The sequence below is a fragment of the Leptodactylus fuscus genome, chromosome 1, assembly GCF_031893055.1.
Source record: "Leptodactylus fuscus isolate aLepFus1 chromosome 1, aLepFus1.hap2, whole genome shotgun sequence".
Lineage (NCBI taxonomy): Eukaryota > Metazoa > Chordata > Amphibia > Anura > Leptodactylidae > Leptodactylus > Leptodactylus fuscus.
In genome coordinates, this window is record NC_134265.1 from 185,573,314 (window position 1) to 185,587,885 (window position 14,572).

Genomic DNA, 14,572 nt, shown 5'->3' on the forward strand with positions numbered 1-14,572 from the left:
AAAAGGGGTTTTCCAGGAAAAAGTGGTTTTCTGGAGACTGGGGATGGTTTGGGTAAAAAAAAAAAAAAATAAAAAAATCTCCTGTCCCACTGTGCTCTGCAGCTTGTTCTAGTGGAGGTCCCTGCCCCATGCGACTGCTGAGGCCAATTAACAATCGCATCCGGCAAGGACTTCTGATGGAACAAGCCCTGGTGCGCCACAGGACTGGACAGCAGCCTGGAGCAATGGGGAGAAGGGAATATTTTATTTGGTTCACTTTCCCCAGCCTCCAGAGAAGAATTTTGTTGTTTTTTTTTCCTGGACAATCCCTTTAAGTTAAAGAGTAACTGTTGTTACAAATTTCTTTGTAAATATAAGAAAATTAAACTGTAATATATGACACTGTGCAAAACTTTTAGGCCAGTATGGAAAAATTTCAAACAAAATTATTTTAAAGATAGAAGTGTTAATTTTTGGGGGGTTTTTTCCAATGAAGAAAATTTATTCCGCAGCAAGGCAATGACCCCAAATATACAGCCTGTGTCAAAGCACAATAAGTAGCTGTGAAAAATGATGATCTAGCCCCCACAGAGCCCTGATCCCACCATCATAGAGTATGTTAGGACTACATTAAGAAACAGAAGGCTATGGTTACGCCCATTATCCACACAGGATCTGTTCTTCAAGATGTTTGGCACAACCTTAGTACCTTTAAAACAGAATCAATGAAAGTGTTATTAAAACAAATGTTAATTTGATTTAATTTCTCTTTTTGTTCATCTACATTTCCGATGATTCGTCTACCTGCTCTTTGCATGATCCCGGGACTGTTCCTGAGTGAATAAGAGATACAGAACAGATTTTCCTCCTGTACTTACAATGTGCATTGTACCATAGTTAGTCTTCACCCACCATCTCAGAGAACTACTCCATATAACATGCAGAGAGAGAAACTGCAGACCAATGCAAAATAAGTCTTACAATGACCAGAAATAGTCTTATTCCTCATGTTCGCACACAGATCTGCTAGTCCTGCATGGTCAATGGTGAAGTGATAGGTAATTTATTCTGCAGTTTGAGCAGAAATGGTACATTGCACACTATGGCTGTTCACATCTCTGCTCTTACTTACATTTTTCTACTCTATCGTAGCAAAGAGAAGATTAAAAATTATTGCCGTACTGAATATGTTATATATGACAACTAATGACTCTAGATGTTTACCAGACAAAATAGCACAGCCTGCTCCATGTATGCACTAGTGGGTGAAGAATTCCTAGAGCATGCTATGCGGTTTCTGCCTGGATAAGTAACCATTGGCATTGTCAAACACATTGAAATGATGGTAAAGCAGTATATGAAGACAGTTTCACGTTTGAAAGCTTTATATTTTTTTTATTGTTTATATAGTGATCATTTGACTTAAGATGTCACTTTGCTAATAATTAGATGTTTTATCTTTTTTTTTTTTTTATACTCACATTATTTGCTTTTATTATATATACTGAAATATTTATATAGAACCCAAACGGTAGTAGCCCTGCTGGAGGTTTCGATGTGCGTAATACTCAAGTGTCCTCACGACTAAAAAATAAAAAAAAAATCTCCAAAAATGAGGCAGCACTCCATTTGTTACAAAACAACCCCCACCCTAGGAAGGCCCACATTATCCATGTGGCACAGTCTCTGAGGGATAGTATTGAAATATCAGTATCTATAAGTAGTTAAAAGAAGGGACTCAGATGTTACAGGAAACCCAGGCCCAGCCTGCAGAATAAGCAGAGAAGATAGTTGTATAGTTTCACGGAAAGTTCCAGTAGCACCTGTATTATAGTCATGTAAATCTTTGCTTATTCTGATCGTTGGAGTTCTATTAAGAGAAGTTCCAATGTTAGAAGTAAATCATTAACACAGCTATATCCCAATCTGCTCAGCGTCTCCTAATGTACAACATGCTGCCCGTATCTTCAAATGCTTTAGAGGGGGGTTTCCCATCTCACACTCTTAGCAGCCTCTTCTCACTTCCTGTATTCTTTAGCAAGCCGATGGGTAGCGCTGACACTTGAATGGACAGGACACTATGAAATATCACAATAGATACACTTTGCCTTTAACGGACACTGTTCACAATAAAGGATAGTGTGGTTCAGCAGCAGGTCTTCAGACAGTTTAGCAGAGGTTGCCCAAATAGTTCATTTTAATTCTCCAGTCTTAATGATTATAACTTTTCCTAACATGAAGTTGCAGTTGTTGAAGACCATGACTGTATATTTCTACCAAGTGTATATTTCATATATAATATTAACATTCCATAGATTGGAACTCCTGTTAATAAAACAATTTGCCCAGTACACAATAAAGGAGCAATTTAATACTTCCCATACAGCTCACTTTACCTTTCACTAGCAAAAATAAAAATGGAAGAAAGCGGAGGCATCTTCCACATCTAAAGATTTACTTGGTTGTCCGGCAAGGTTTCATACTTGTTTAGCAGACAATTCCCATATGTGTATGATTAGCTACTGTGGATAAAGGATAACGTAAAACTATCTATTGTTAGGCATCAGACTCTGTGCATAAAGGAAGAGTCTTTTGAAAAATGGAGAATAGGTTTCACGTGTGCTAATGCAAGTTATAGTTAGGTTGGTACATATTACATTGAATACATATCATACTACCATTTTTATGCAGATGTCTCTCTGACGTACACGTTGTATCTAATATTCATGTAATGGACAGCGTTTGGCAATTTTTTTTGTTTTTAAGAAATAGGTTTGTGAAAACTGTATATACATAAGAAAATACAATAAAACTATATTTTATACACGTGGTTCTTGTATAAATGTTATTTTACACCATTTCATTTATATTTTGTTTTGCTATATGACAGATACCCAGATAAGACACCATATTAGACTTCCAAAATGTAACACCAACTTGGCAGTATTGAATATTGATTTATAACTTATAAAAAAAAAAATGATGAGTCACATGATGCCTTATGTTTTGTGGGAACATTGTGTTTTGTAATGGTACCATTTAATATTCTGCACAATGTACTGGAAATGTGTGTGGGGGGAGAGGGGGTGAAATATTTGCAACAATTTATAGGTTACAGTTTTACACCATTCATTATATGGTAAAAATGACATTCCATTTTAAATAGGGTGGGTGGGGTGAGAGGCAATGTTTTTCCAGCTACAAAATTCACCGCATGGGATAAATATTTATATATTTTAATACTTTAGGTGTCCAAAAAAGCCTTTACTTTTTATATGTGCTCTAACCCTTCATTTACATCTGCATTGGTTATTTCATCATATACCCACAGGAAACAGTTACTTCATGTAATGCAAACCTTAGTATAAAGGATGTGGCAGCTATAAAGCAAGAAGTTAGTTTCATATTGGCAAGAAGTTCTTTTTATTGTATTAAGATGTATCAAAAAGATAACTTTTTTCAGTAGAGAATCAACGTTAAAAGTCCAAATAACAGATACCAGTCAGTTATCTTTTATCTTTGACTTCTTAGCCAGAAAACCTTTTGGCTAAATCAAAGTATATCCAAGATTTGTGACAAGCCCGGAACAGGTTCTCTCAAAAGTTTGTTCGCTTCATGGGTCTCCCCAAAGGCTTGTATGTTGGCAGAGGAAGTTCCAATATGCCCACTTGGTGACCCTCACCCATGAACAAGCTGGAGAACATGAATTTCTTGTTTATCCTCAGCCTCATGGCTTTGGCAATTTCAATAATCCTAATGAAAGACACAAAACACGTGAGGATAATCCTGCATGCGAATCACTGTATATGTCAGTCATGCCCTATGTATGGCTTACAAAAGACTGCAGCATAAAGTATTTAAAAAAGAAAAAAGTATATCCAGCACGTTGAAAAAAGTTTGAATTAAAACATAGCTTTTAATACGGAAACAAAGTCCATTAAAAAAAAAAAATAATCACAAACTGAGGAGACTAACAGGATATACTAGACCGCTGACATGTTTCGAGGTGGACACCTCTTAATCATAGCGATGGCAGCATGGCTACATAAGCCACCAGTAACATAGCGGAGATCTGAAAATGTCTGCCTTCACACACATACACATGACTAGTATTTAAAGGGAATCTGCAACATGATAATGCAATGTACTTTGTAGGTAGCGTGTTACAGAGGTTGAATTGAGAAGACTGCGATATACCGTTGTGGGAACAGATTCAATATAACCTGTCATTTAGGTCTCTGCTGCCAAAGATGGCCGTGTCTAGCTACCTGCATCACAACTAATCAAAGTGAATGTGGATGCAATGTGACCTGCGGCAGTCACCAGAACTCAAGCAGCTTTGGATTTCTGGAGAATCTAGTTGTCACAGCAACTTCCAGGTCACAAGTGTTTATATCGCAACTAATGACTGAACATAGTTCTGCGTTACTCACACTGACATCATTCTCAGCTCAGCAGTGTTACATCCCAAGACGCTTTATTGTTAGGGGAGACTAGCTAGGAGACATGTACATATGCACTCTGGGCATAGAACTTAACACTTTCATACCTCTTCTCTGAAAGCTTTAAATCCCTCTGTAGTACTGTCAGATCCACTTGAAAGTCACAAAGATGTAAGGCCAAGGCCATAACATAGGACACAATTTTACATTTCATTGTTGGAGATATTGATCGCTGTACGCTAGGAAAGAAGAAAAAAAAAAGTCATGTCATGCTATTTGGCTGCCTAGGATGCAATAAATAATTGACAACATCTTCTTATGATTAATGCATATGTTTCCAGGCATCACAGTTCATGCCAGAAGTTGAAAAAAATATATATTTGTACAATATGCTCACGGGTTTATTAAGAAAATAAAAATTACTTATTATAGAAAAGTAAATTTAAAAAAAAAATCAGTTCAAGAAAAGAGGAGAACCATCAAATTCCATATTTCTAAAGTAGTAGTAGATGGAGGTATATACACAGAAAATCTATGAGCACGAACTACATTCTGAGCCCCAGGGAGTGATGTGATGTGAATGGAGACAACCTCGGTACAAGACTGTGAAACGTAATGGAGCTATAAAAGCAATAGGAAATATAATCACAATGCAGAATTAAGAAACTGTAAATCACTACAAGTTAGTCGCTAGGGCATTTGAAGAGGGTAACCTGTGGCAATTTCAGTCAGTGTGACCCTAGCACTTTTTTTTCCCCCCTAAAGTTGGAAAAGAAATCTATAAATAAATAGTCTTATGAGGCCATACAGTGATCCAGAGGCAGAATGGGGGCAGTAGCGTGAGGAGGCCCTACAATGACCCAGTGGCACTGTGTGGAGGTTGCAGCAGCCTTATGAGGCTGTACAGAGATCTAGTGGCATAGTGTGGAGGTTGCAGCAGTCTTATGAGGCAATACAGAGATCTAATGGCATACTGTGGAGGTTGCAATAGCCTTATGAGGCCATACAGTAACCCAGTGGCAGAGAGGGGAGGTTGCAGTAGCCTTGAGGCCATACAATGACCCAGTGGCAGAGTGTGGAGGTTGCAATACCCTTATGAGGCGATAAGAGTTACCCAGTGGCAGATTGGGGAGGTCGCTCTACAGTGACCCAGTGGCAGAGTGTGGATGTGGCAGTAGCCTTCTGAGGCCATACAGTGACCCATTGACAGAGTGTGCTGAGGCAGCATGGATCATTTTATCTGCTGCATCAGGCATTGGTGGTTGGAAATCCTGGCTGATCAACACCTGATTCAATTTCTCAAAGGTGAGTTTCTACAAATTTTGGGTGGACAGGAGAGTTTCTACCAACCGGGCAGGACAGCTTTTCCAGGGCAGACTCGGCCAGTTGCGTCCACAAATCTAGTTTGGCTGCCCAGAAGTCCAGTGAATCTTCCACGATGGGTGGCATGGTGCACTCTAAGTATGCCACCACCTGCTGGTTCAAGTCCTGCTCTGTGTCTAGCTGTTGATGAGCAGCTTCTTCACTATGCAGCTGTTCATCAGCGACTCTAGGATCAGGCTGCTGCTGATGGAGCCCATACTGCTCCTGCCACCCCCACCACCCTCCCACAGCTGCCATGCCACTGCAAGTTGAGTGCTCAGGGCCCCCTAGTCAACATGCAAGAGGATGGATGATGGTGCAGATAGACAGCAGCCATCTTGCTACATAGCATGTCTCTATAGTAGTTCTGTTGGTCTTCAGTCAGCAGGTGTAAAAAAAAGGGTGTATGCCCCTGGGTGGCATATGGCAACTGTTCCTGTGGCAGGCTGAAATCACATATTGGAGTCACCGTTCTCCCAGGCCACTTAATGGTGCATCTAAATATGTTGACGCAGGGCTGTGGTGCCTGTATTAATTAACAGTATATATATAACAGGTAATAAATTTGATTTCCATTGATGATTTTTGTGTCATTTTGTTGTCATCACATTCAACTTTGTACAGAACAAAGTATTCAATGGGAATATTTCATTCAGATCTATGATGTATTATCTATGATGTATTTATTTTTTTGAGCATTGTATATTTGGCCTACAGTGGTCCCTTGACTTTCGTGGGTCCGAATTTCACGGAAGGGATATACCCATGGGTTTTCAAAAAATATTAATGGAAAAAATACTCTGTGGTTTTTTTGAACACCACCAATGTATATATTTTATGAATATTGCATAAAAAAAAAAAAAATCACAAAATTCCTAAAAAAAATTGAAAATATTAATTCTAACACTAAAATATATAAAATATCACATCTGTACAGTATTGGAAAAAAAAACTGAATCAGTCACTGCCAAACTTTCGTCCACCATTAGTTGAGCGGAGTGATACATCCTTAGGTGACATCCAGACGCTGACTGGCTGAAAGAGCAGTTTTAGGGTGCATTCACACTACGTTTACGGCTGCTTATTCTGAATGTAAAACACGTTCAGAATAAGCGGCGTATAAAGCAGCTCCATTCATTTCTATGGGAGCCGGCATACGAGCGCTCCCCATAGAAATGAATGGGCTGCTTCTTTCACTGCGAGCAGTCCCATTGAAGTGAAAGGGGAGTGCCGGCGTGTACGCTCCGGCATGAGCAGAGCTAGCCGTATACGCCGGCACTTCCCATTCACTTCAATGGGACTGCTCGCAGTGAAAGAAGCAGCCCATTCATTTCTATGGGGAAATGAATGTAGCAGAGCCGAGGGTGCACAAGGTGTAGTTGAGCTAAACACACACATTCAGCACTGCTTCATCACGCCAACAGAATGCATTGGCCAGCACTGATTGGCCAGAGTACGGAATTCGGCCAATCAGCGCTGGCCAATGCATCCCTATGGGAAAAAGTTTATCTCACAAAAATCACAATTACACACCCGATAGAGCCCCAAAAAGTTATTTTTAATAACATTCCCCGCTAAATAAAGGTTATCCCTAGCTATCCCTGCCTGTACAGCTATCCCTGTCTCATAGTCACAAAGTTCACATTCTCATATGACCCGGATTTGAAATCCACTATTCGTCTAAAATGGAGGTCACCTGATTTTGGCAGCCAATGACTTTTTCCAATTTTTTTCAATGCCCCCGGTGTCGTAGTTCCTGTCCTGGGGAATCGAATTTTGGCGCACTTTACCACGCGGTATTCGATTCGAACATGGCGAACACCCTGATATCCGATCGAACATGTGTTCGATAGAACACTGTTCGCTCATCTCTAGTTATTAAGGGAATGGGAAATTGTTATTTAGGGGATGTCCTGCGATACTGTTCATATCCAAAAATAGTGTATGTATATGAAATTAAATACTGCGTCTCCACGTCACAGAAATTTGACTTTAGCAGGCGGCCTTGGAATGTATCCCCCACAAAAATCAAGGAAACACTGTACTTTGATTTCATAAATGTGTATTCTTATTTTTTGTGCAATAAAGTTGTACTTTTATACTGCACCATGATGGGAAACATTTATACATTACATTTAATATTGAGCCAATAGTATTCTCTCTTATAAGAGTTATATTTATTTTGCTAGTCAGCACGATTACAGTGATAGCAATTAAAAAATTGGGCATTTATGTTTTACTACTTTTGTGCAAGAAAATCACTTATATGCCAAAAATGTGTTCTGGTAGCACCATATTCTGAGAGCCATAACTTTATTTTTCCATCATCAGAGCTTTGAAAGGGCTTGTTTTTCAGTTGGAATATCTGTTTATATTGGTGCCATTTTGGGTTGTGTGTGACGTTTTGCTAATGCCAACAAGGCAGTAAACACAAAGAGACCCCTTAGATGCCACAACCAGTTATGATTGTGACATCTAAGTCGTTAGACAGCCAAGATCAGTAATCACAGCAGTTACAGGAGGATGTCAGCTGTCTATCTCAGCGGATTTCCCACTCTCAAGGGCACTGTCTCAGAAAATGAGCCGATGCCATCTGCATAAAGTACTAACACATCAATTTGTAGGAACGGATTCCTGCCGGTGGCGTAGTATGTCACAGGACAAGAGAGATATCAATAAAAACATGTCAGTACATGTGGGAAGTGTGAAAACTTAATGACTTTTTTTTTTTTTATAGGGAGCTACACAAATACTAGCCAGTCATTTTACATTATACATTCTCTTTACACTTACAGTAGATATATAAACCATTATAAAGGAAAAGAAAGGGATGACTTACCTGTCATTCTTAAATACTGGGACAGTGAAATTTTTCAAAAACTTGCCAATAACTACATTTGGACATTCCATAGCAACAAGATCTAAAATAGAAGGCAAGACCATGTAGATCTAGTTTGTCACCTACTGAAACATTTCAATGGCACAAGATGTGGGTTTTATTGAGAACATTTTGGAGATTGTATAATTTTGAAAACAGTGATTTGGGGGGAGGTAATTTTTTTTTTCTGTAAATCCAAGTTCACATAGTCCCTAACTTTCATACACCACAGAAAGAGAGCAATGGACTTAAATGGTTCTTCTTTCTTCAGATTTGTATACCTCTGAAATGGAAGAAAAAATCCAGCATGCACTTTTTCTTCAGTCTGCAAAACAAACAACAAGCTTCGATCGCAGTTTTTACACACAGTGACTGCAGAGAAGAGTGGGCATTCCAGTGTTAAGTCTATTGCTCTTATCCTATGACACATGTAAAACACAGTGTTGTGGCAAGTCTTCAATAAAGAATTATACGTTTCATCAAGTCGGTACTAACAAAGCGCTTTATTTGGCGGTTCCTACCATACTGGAGGGGCGCCAGGTTGGTTGTCGTTTTGGCCATTTTCCTTCCCTGTTGGAGTTGGTAAGTCAAGTGCTGCTGGCAATAACTACCCAACACTATTAGGTGGAGATCCCCTTAACTGGAGACTCCCCTGGTGATTGATTCTATCAGAAGTTACGGTCTGCTCGGTGCTACCCCTCCATTTCTCAGGTGTAAAAAATGGACAGCAATAATAGAAATATGAACTTAGCCTAATAGCATTCACTATATGGGCTAATTGGTTTTATATTTTAATAGTGCAGACATTTTAGGACACAGCATTAGATAACATACATCTTCTCCTTTAGCATGGTAACCGCATCATAGGTGGGATTTGATAGACTTGTCTCTTTATTCAAGTTCATCAACTACCTGACTTTTGGAATCTACGTTCTACACGAAGAGTGTCCTGCAACCCGATTGTTTCATAGTTGCCACATCTAGAAAACTACATTTACAATAAACATATGAAACTGTGGCTTACCCCTCCTTTTCACAAGCCTACGTTGGCTGAGATTTACCAGAGCGTTAATATACCACAAAACACGAACTTGATGATTAACGTCTTTTGCAAACTTAAGATCTGCAAGTTGTTGCAGCACAAAACTGCAAAGTCTGGAAGGATAAAGAAAGATACAGTTATTACCACTCCATGTTGTACACGCATGCATATTTTGTATCAATTGGGAGGCAAGAATAAGCTGCTAAGAGAACTCTCAGGATTTACTCTTCAATTAACAGTATTAAGATGGAGCAAAACAACTGAAAGTAATTCATCTACCGAGCTGAACCACGAGACAAAGAAGCACTACTGATATAGGTCCTATCACTGGATCTTATAAACTCGTACTTGCCACTGAATAATAAATCATATATCCATCAATTGCTTGATCCCGGTTATACTGATAATACGAGTACTACTCAGTGTACCCCCGAGACTAATGCCAGAATGTATTACAAAGCCCTACCTCAAATCTTGAGACTAGCTCTGAATCGGATATGAAAGTTCAATTCCTTAAATGCCGTTGCCCATAGAGACTGTGGCATTTAATGGATTTGACTAGGGATAGGTGAGACTTCTGCATAGCTCCCTGGCCTTGTTACTCAAAGGAGGGAGGTGAATATGGCGGTCTGACTGAGCTGTGCTGCTGGTTTAATATGTTTCACCCTGGTGTGTAAAAAAAAAAAAAAAATAAATGTACTCACCACAAAATCCTTTTCTCGTTGTATTCACTGGGGACACAGCACCATGGATATAGACCCAGCCACTAGGAGGCTGAACAGTTTTCAGCTCCGCCTCAGTCTATATACCCTCTAACAGACAGGCCAATAGGCTTCCTTCATCGCAGACCGGATCCATTTGGAGATGGAAGCATGAAGGCCCTCGCGAGAGCCCTCGAAAGGCACAAAGTCTCTGAGCGACGGAAAGGGTCAGTGAGTGACAAGTAGACCCAAACTGACCGGACAACATCCAGGCAGTGAAGAGAACGCTCACGAGGATGCTTGGGATCAGGACAAAAGGATGGCAAGACTAATGGGAAAGGAGGAAACCACTTTACACAGAAAAGACAGTGGTGGACGAAGGAAAACTTTGTCTCTGTGGAGAACCAGGTAGGGGGACTGCCGAGACAGGTTAGCAAACGACTGTGTGACAGCAGCAATGAACTTCCTGGTTGTGTTCAGAGGGGTATTAATAAGAATACCCATCTTGTAAGGCTCAGAGGAGTATTACAGTATCCCTCTATGTAAGGATCATAGAGCAAAAGCATATTATGATTTCTTATTGATAGGAGAGGGGATAACATGGACAGAAGCCCACGCTACCCCTTTCCTGGGGCACAAATGATGATTAATCATCTCTGTGCAGTCTGCAGGGCTCCTCCTCCCCCAGCACACCTTAAGATGCTACCTGAGGCGGAGGGACGGAACACAACACCTTAGAGCCCTATATCTCAGGACTGGTTAGGGCTATGAAGTTGTTGGGAAATGAGATGTGTAATAGAATCTCAATGCTGAATAGCATTTTCAACATTGAATTGCTCCAAATATGTAAGGGCTATCCTCAAGATCTCATCTTTATAAGGAATCCAGAATCAACTTTGTAGCCCCAACCAGTCCTGAGATATTAGCATTAGTAGTAAGCACATATTAGATACCTCCTCAGCTACAGAAGTGCCACCTTGGGAGGACATATAGATCCATAGTTGGCAAGGAAAACGTGAAAGGGAATCTATCAATAAAACTACATTTTTTGTCCCCAACACGTAGGAATAGCCTTAAGAAAGGCTATTCTTCTCCTACCTTTACATGTCTTCTCCACGCCGCCGTTCCGTAGAAATCAAAGTTTTCGGCGGTATGCAAAAAGAGTTCTCTCGCAGCACTGGGGCGGGCCCCAGCGCTCAACAGCACTGGGGTCTTCCCCAATGCTTCAAAACAGCTTTCCACTGCCGCCTCCATCTTCTTCAGGAATGGGCTCTTCACGCGTCTTCTTCCGGCACAGGCTTCAAACTTCTAGGCCTCAGACCTAGGGCAAATCCGACTGCGCATGCCCAACGGCCTAAGAAAATGGCCGCTTACACAGTATTGTAAGCGGCCATTTTCTTGTGACTGGCAGGCATGCACAGTCGGCTGCCCGAAGCCTAGAAGTTTGGAGCCTGCGCCGGAAGAAGACGCGAGGAGAGCTCATTCCTGAAGAAGATGGAGGTGGCGCTGGAAAGTTCTCTCGCAGCATTGGGGACGCCCCCAGTGCTGTTTGAGTGCTGGGGACCGCCCCCAGTGCTGCGAGAGAACTCATTTGCATACCGAGGAAAACCGGGATTTCTACAGAATGGTGGTGCAAAGACGACATCTAAAGGACACTAGGTTAAAACTCACTAGCACAGTGTCTGTGAAGAGGGTATGGTTTGGAGGCAGAGCTAACTTTGATATTCCTAATGTCAGCCTCCTAATTGCCACGTCTATACTCATTATGCTATGTCCCCCAATGAAATAAGTGAGAAAATCCCTTTAAGGACAAACATCCAGTACACCTCCCTGAAATGTAGTTTGAGGCAATTATGACTAATCCCCCATTTATAAAGTGAGTCCTCTTTGTTAATGAACATCTGTCACCACCACATTATAGAGATAAACATACATTTGTTTAGTATGCCACTTTTGTAGATTTACAAGCTTGAAGTCATATGCAAATGAGGTAGCTAATGCGCTGGGGCGGGCCTTTGGCCCTGGGAGCACTGCTGCTCAAGTAGGATGGGTGGGGTCCTAACAGAAGGATCAACGCTCACTGAATGGGGTGGCACAGGCAGGAGATCCCAGGGATCTGAGCAGTGGTCCAAGGAACCAAAGGCTTGCATATTTACATGAAACTGGGAATCTGAAGAACAGAGACCTATATGGAAAATGTAGAATCACAAGATACTAGGATTAGGTTTCTAAAACAATGTACTTGCAATTGCACATGACCATGTGCAGGCTGCTGGCCGTTACTGAACAGCACGTCCGTTACTGAACAGCACGTCCGGTACAGAAGCAACACCCGGATATCATGTGTGTGCCCCTCATGCACTAGAAGTGCTTCCATGGCCCCATTCATTCAATGAATAGGACCTGTCCTGAGCTCTGTGGCCCAGACTGTCATGAGCTGACAAAAAGGAATGGGTCACTGCGCTATCCAAAAGAAACACAGATAACATACTGATCTAGAATACGGTCGTGTACAAGGGGTCTAGGGTCCAAACAAGGATCAGATATTTTTGTACACATGATAACCTAGAAGTTCTGCAGGTGTCTGCCTAAGGGCTAGTTCACACGGGGGAAAAGAGGCGCATTTTGCCTCAAAATCCACCTCATTACAATAGTGGTCTATGTAGACCGCTAGCTTTTTTTTTTTCTGCTAGCAGTTTTTCACTGCTAGCAGAAAAAGGAAACGACATGACCTTTCTTCAGGCGTTTTCCACCTGAAGAAAGCAATAGAAGTGAATGGGAGGCAAAAAAGCGTGTTATTTTTTTTTTTAGTTTGTTTGCTTTTTGCAAAAATAACCGTGTGGGGAAAAAACGTGACGCTTTTTTGCTGCCCATTCACTTTACGGGAGGGGAAGACCACCTGGCATTTTTGTAGCTGTTTTTACAAAAAACAAACCGCTCCAAAAAGCGCAAGGTCCAAAAAACGCTTCCTAATTAGGAAGCGTTTTTTTTCAGGACCACAATAAGCCACACGTAATTTACCTGTGAACTAGCCCTAATAAAATCTATTTATTGTCTGCCCTCACACAGCACAGTATATTAATACAATACTAGGAACGTCTTTTACATAAGATGTTAATATATTATTAAAAGTTGGCTTACTGTTTTTTGTCGGTTCTCTCCTGGAGCTCCTCTGGTGTGATATTCCTAAAAGCAGCAGAAACATTTTCCAGGGACATATACTCCTCAGGAGTGATCACTTCTCAAAGGTTAAGTATTAACACCTAATTCTGCCAGACCACTATTACATTTAAGGGTGCATTCACACTAAGTATACGCTGACTGATTCTGAACGATACAACACGTTCAGAATCAGCGCGTACAAAGCAGATCCCATTCATTTCAATGGGAGCAGGCATACGAGCGCTCCCCATAGAAATGAATGGGCTGCTTTTTTCCCTATTGGTTTCAATGTGATACGCGCGTATGCCGGCTTCCCATTGAAATGAATGGGATCTGCTTTGTACGCGCTGATTCTGAACGTGTTTTAACGTTCAGAATCAGTCAGCGTATACTTAGTGTGAATGCACCCTAAATCAGATGTTTCAGTCATAATGTGTTTATGTAGAAAAATTGCAGTCATGAGAAAAACAAAGTACTCCCTCTATGAATTCTATAATTTTATGTATCAGAACATAATACAAATATGTGGTCCTTAACCCCTTCTCACCATAGATATTTTGATTTTTGACTCCCCACCTTCCAAACACCATAACTTTTTTTTCCATTTACACATCTGTATAAGGATGCAGGATAAATCGTACTTCATAATAGCATTTAACCATTTAAGTAACATTTAACCCTTATGTGACGCAGACCTGTTTCATTTTTGTTTTTCCCTGCATTACAAAAGCCAGAATTTTAAATTTTTTTCCAATTTATGTAGTCATATGAAAGCTTGACTTTTGCATGACAAGTTGTGCTTCAAAATGGTACCATTTATTATTCTGTACTATGTACTGGGCAGCGGAGAAGGGTGGGGGAGAAAATCAGAATGAGGCGAAATTGAAAAAGTAAAAAATTGCTGTACCGCCTTTTTCTAATGGGGTTATTTATATGGTTTCCACTGAGCAGTAAAAATGCCATGTTAGCTTTATTCTCTGAGTCAGTACGATCACGGTGATACCAA

At 40.6% G+C, this 14,572-nt stretch overlaps 1 protein-coding gene across 1 annotated transcript in view; it reads right to left on the reverse strand.

Moving 5' to 3' along the window:
- Positions 1–3,455: 3,455 nt before the first annotated feature.
- Positions 3,456–14,572, reverse strand: part of POLR1E (RNA polymerase I subunit E) — a 34,824-nt gene continuing 23,707 nt past the window's right edge. Inside the window, exons 8-12 of the mRNA XM_075263991.1 lie at positions 13,546–13,642; positions 9,686–9,816; positions 8,623–8,704; positions 4,529–4,660; positions 3,456–3,732 (exon numbers count right to left, since the gene is read on the reverse strand). Of these exons, the coding sequence (XP_075120092.1) occupies positions 3,576–3,732; positions 4,529–4,660; positions 8,623–8,704; positions 9,686–9,816; positions 13,546–13,642 (599 nt within the window). The 3' untranslated portion in view covers positions 3,456–3,575. The remainder of the gene's footprint in view (positions 3,733–4,528; positions 4,661–8,622; positions 8,705–9,685; positions 9,817–13,545; positions 13,643–14,572) is intronic.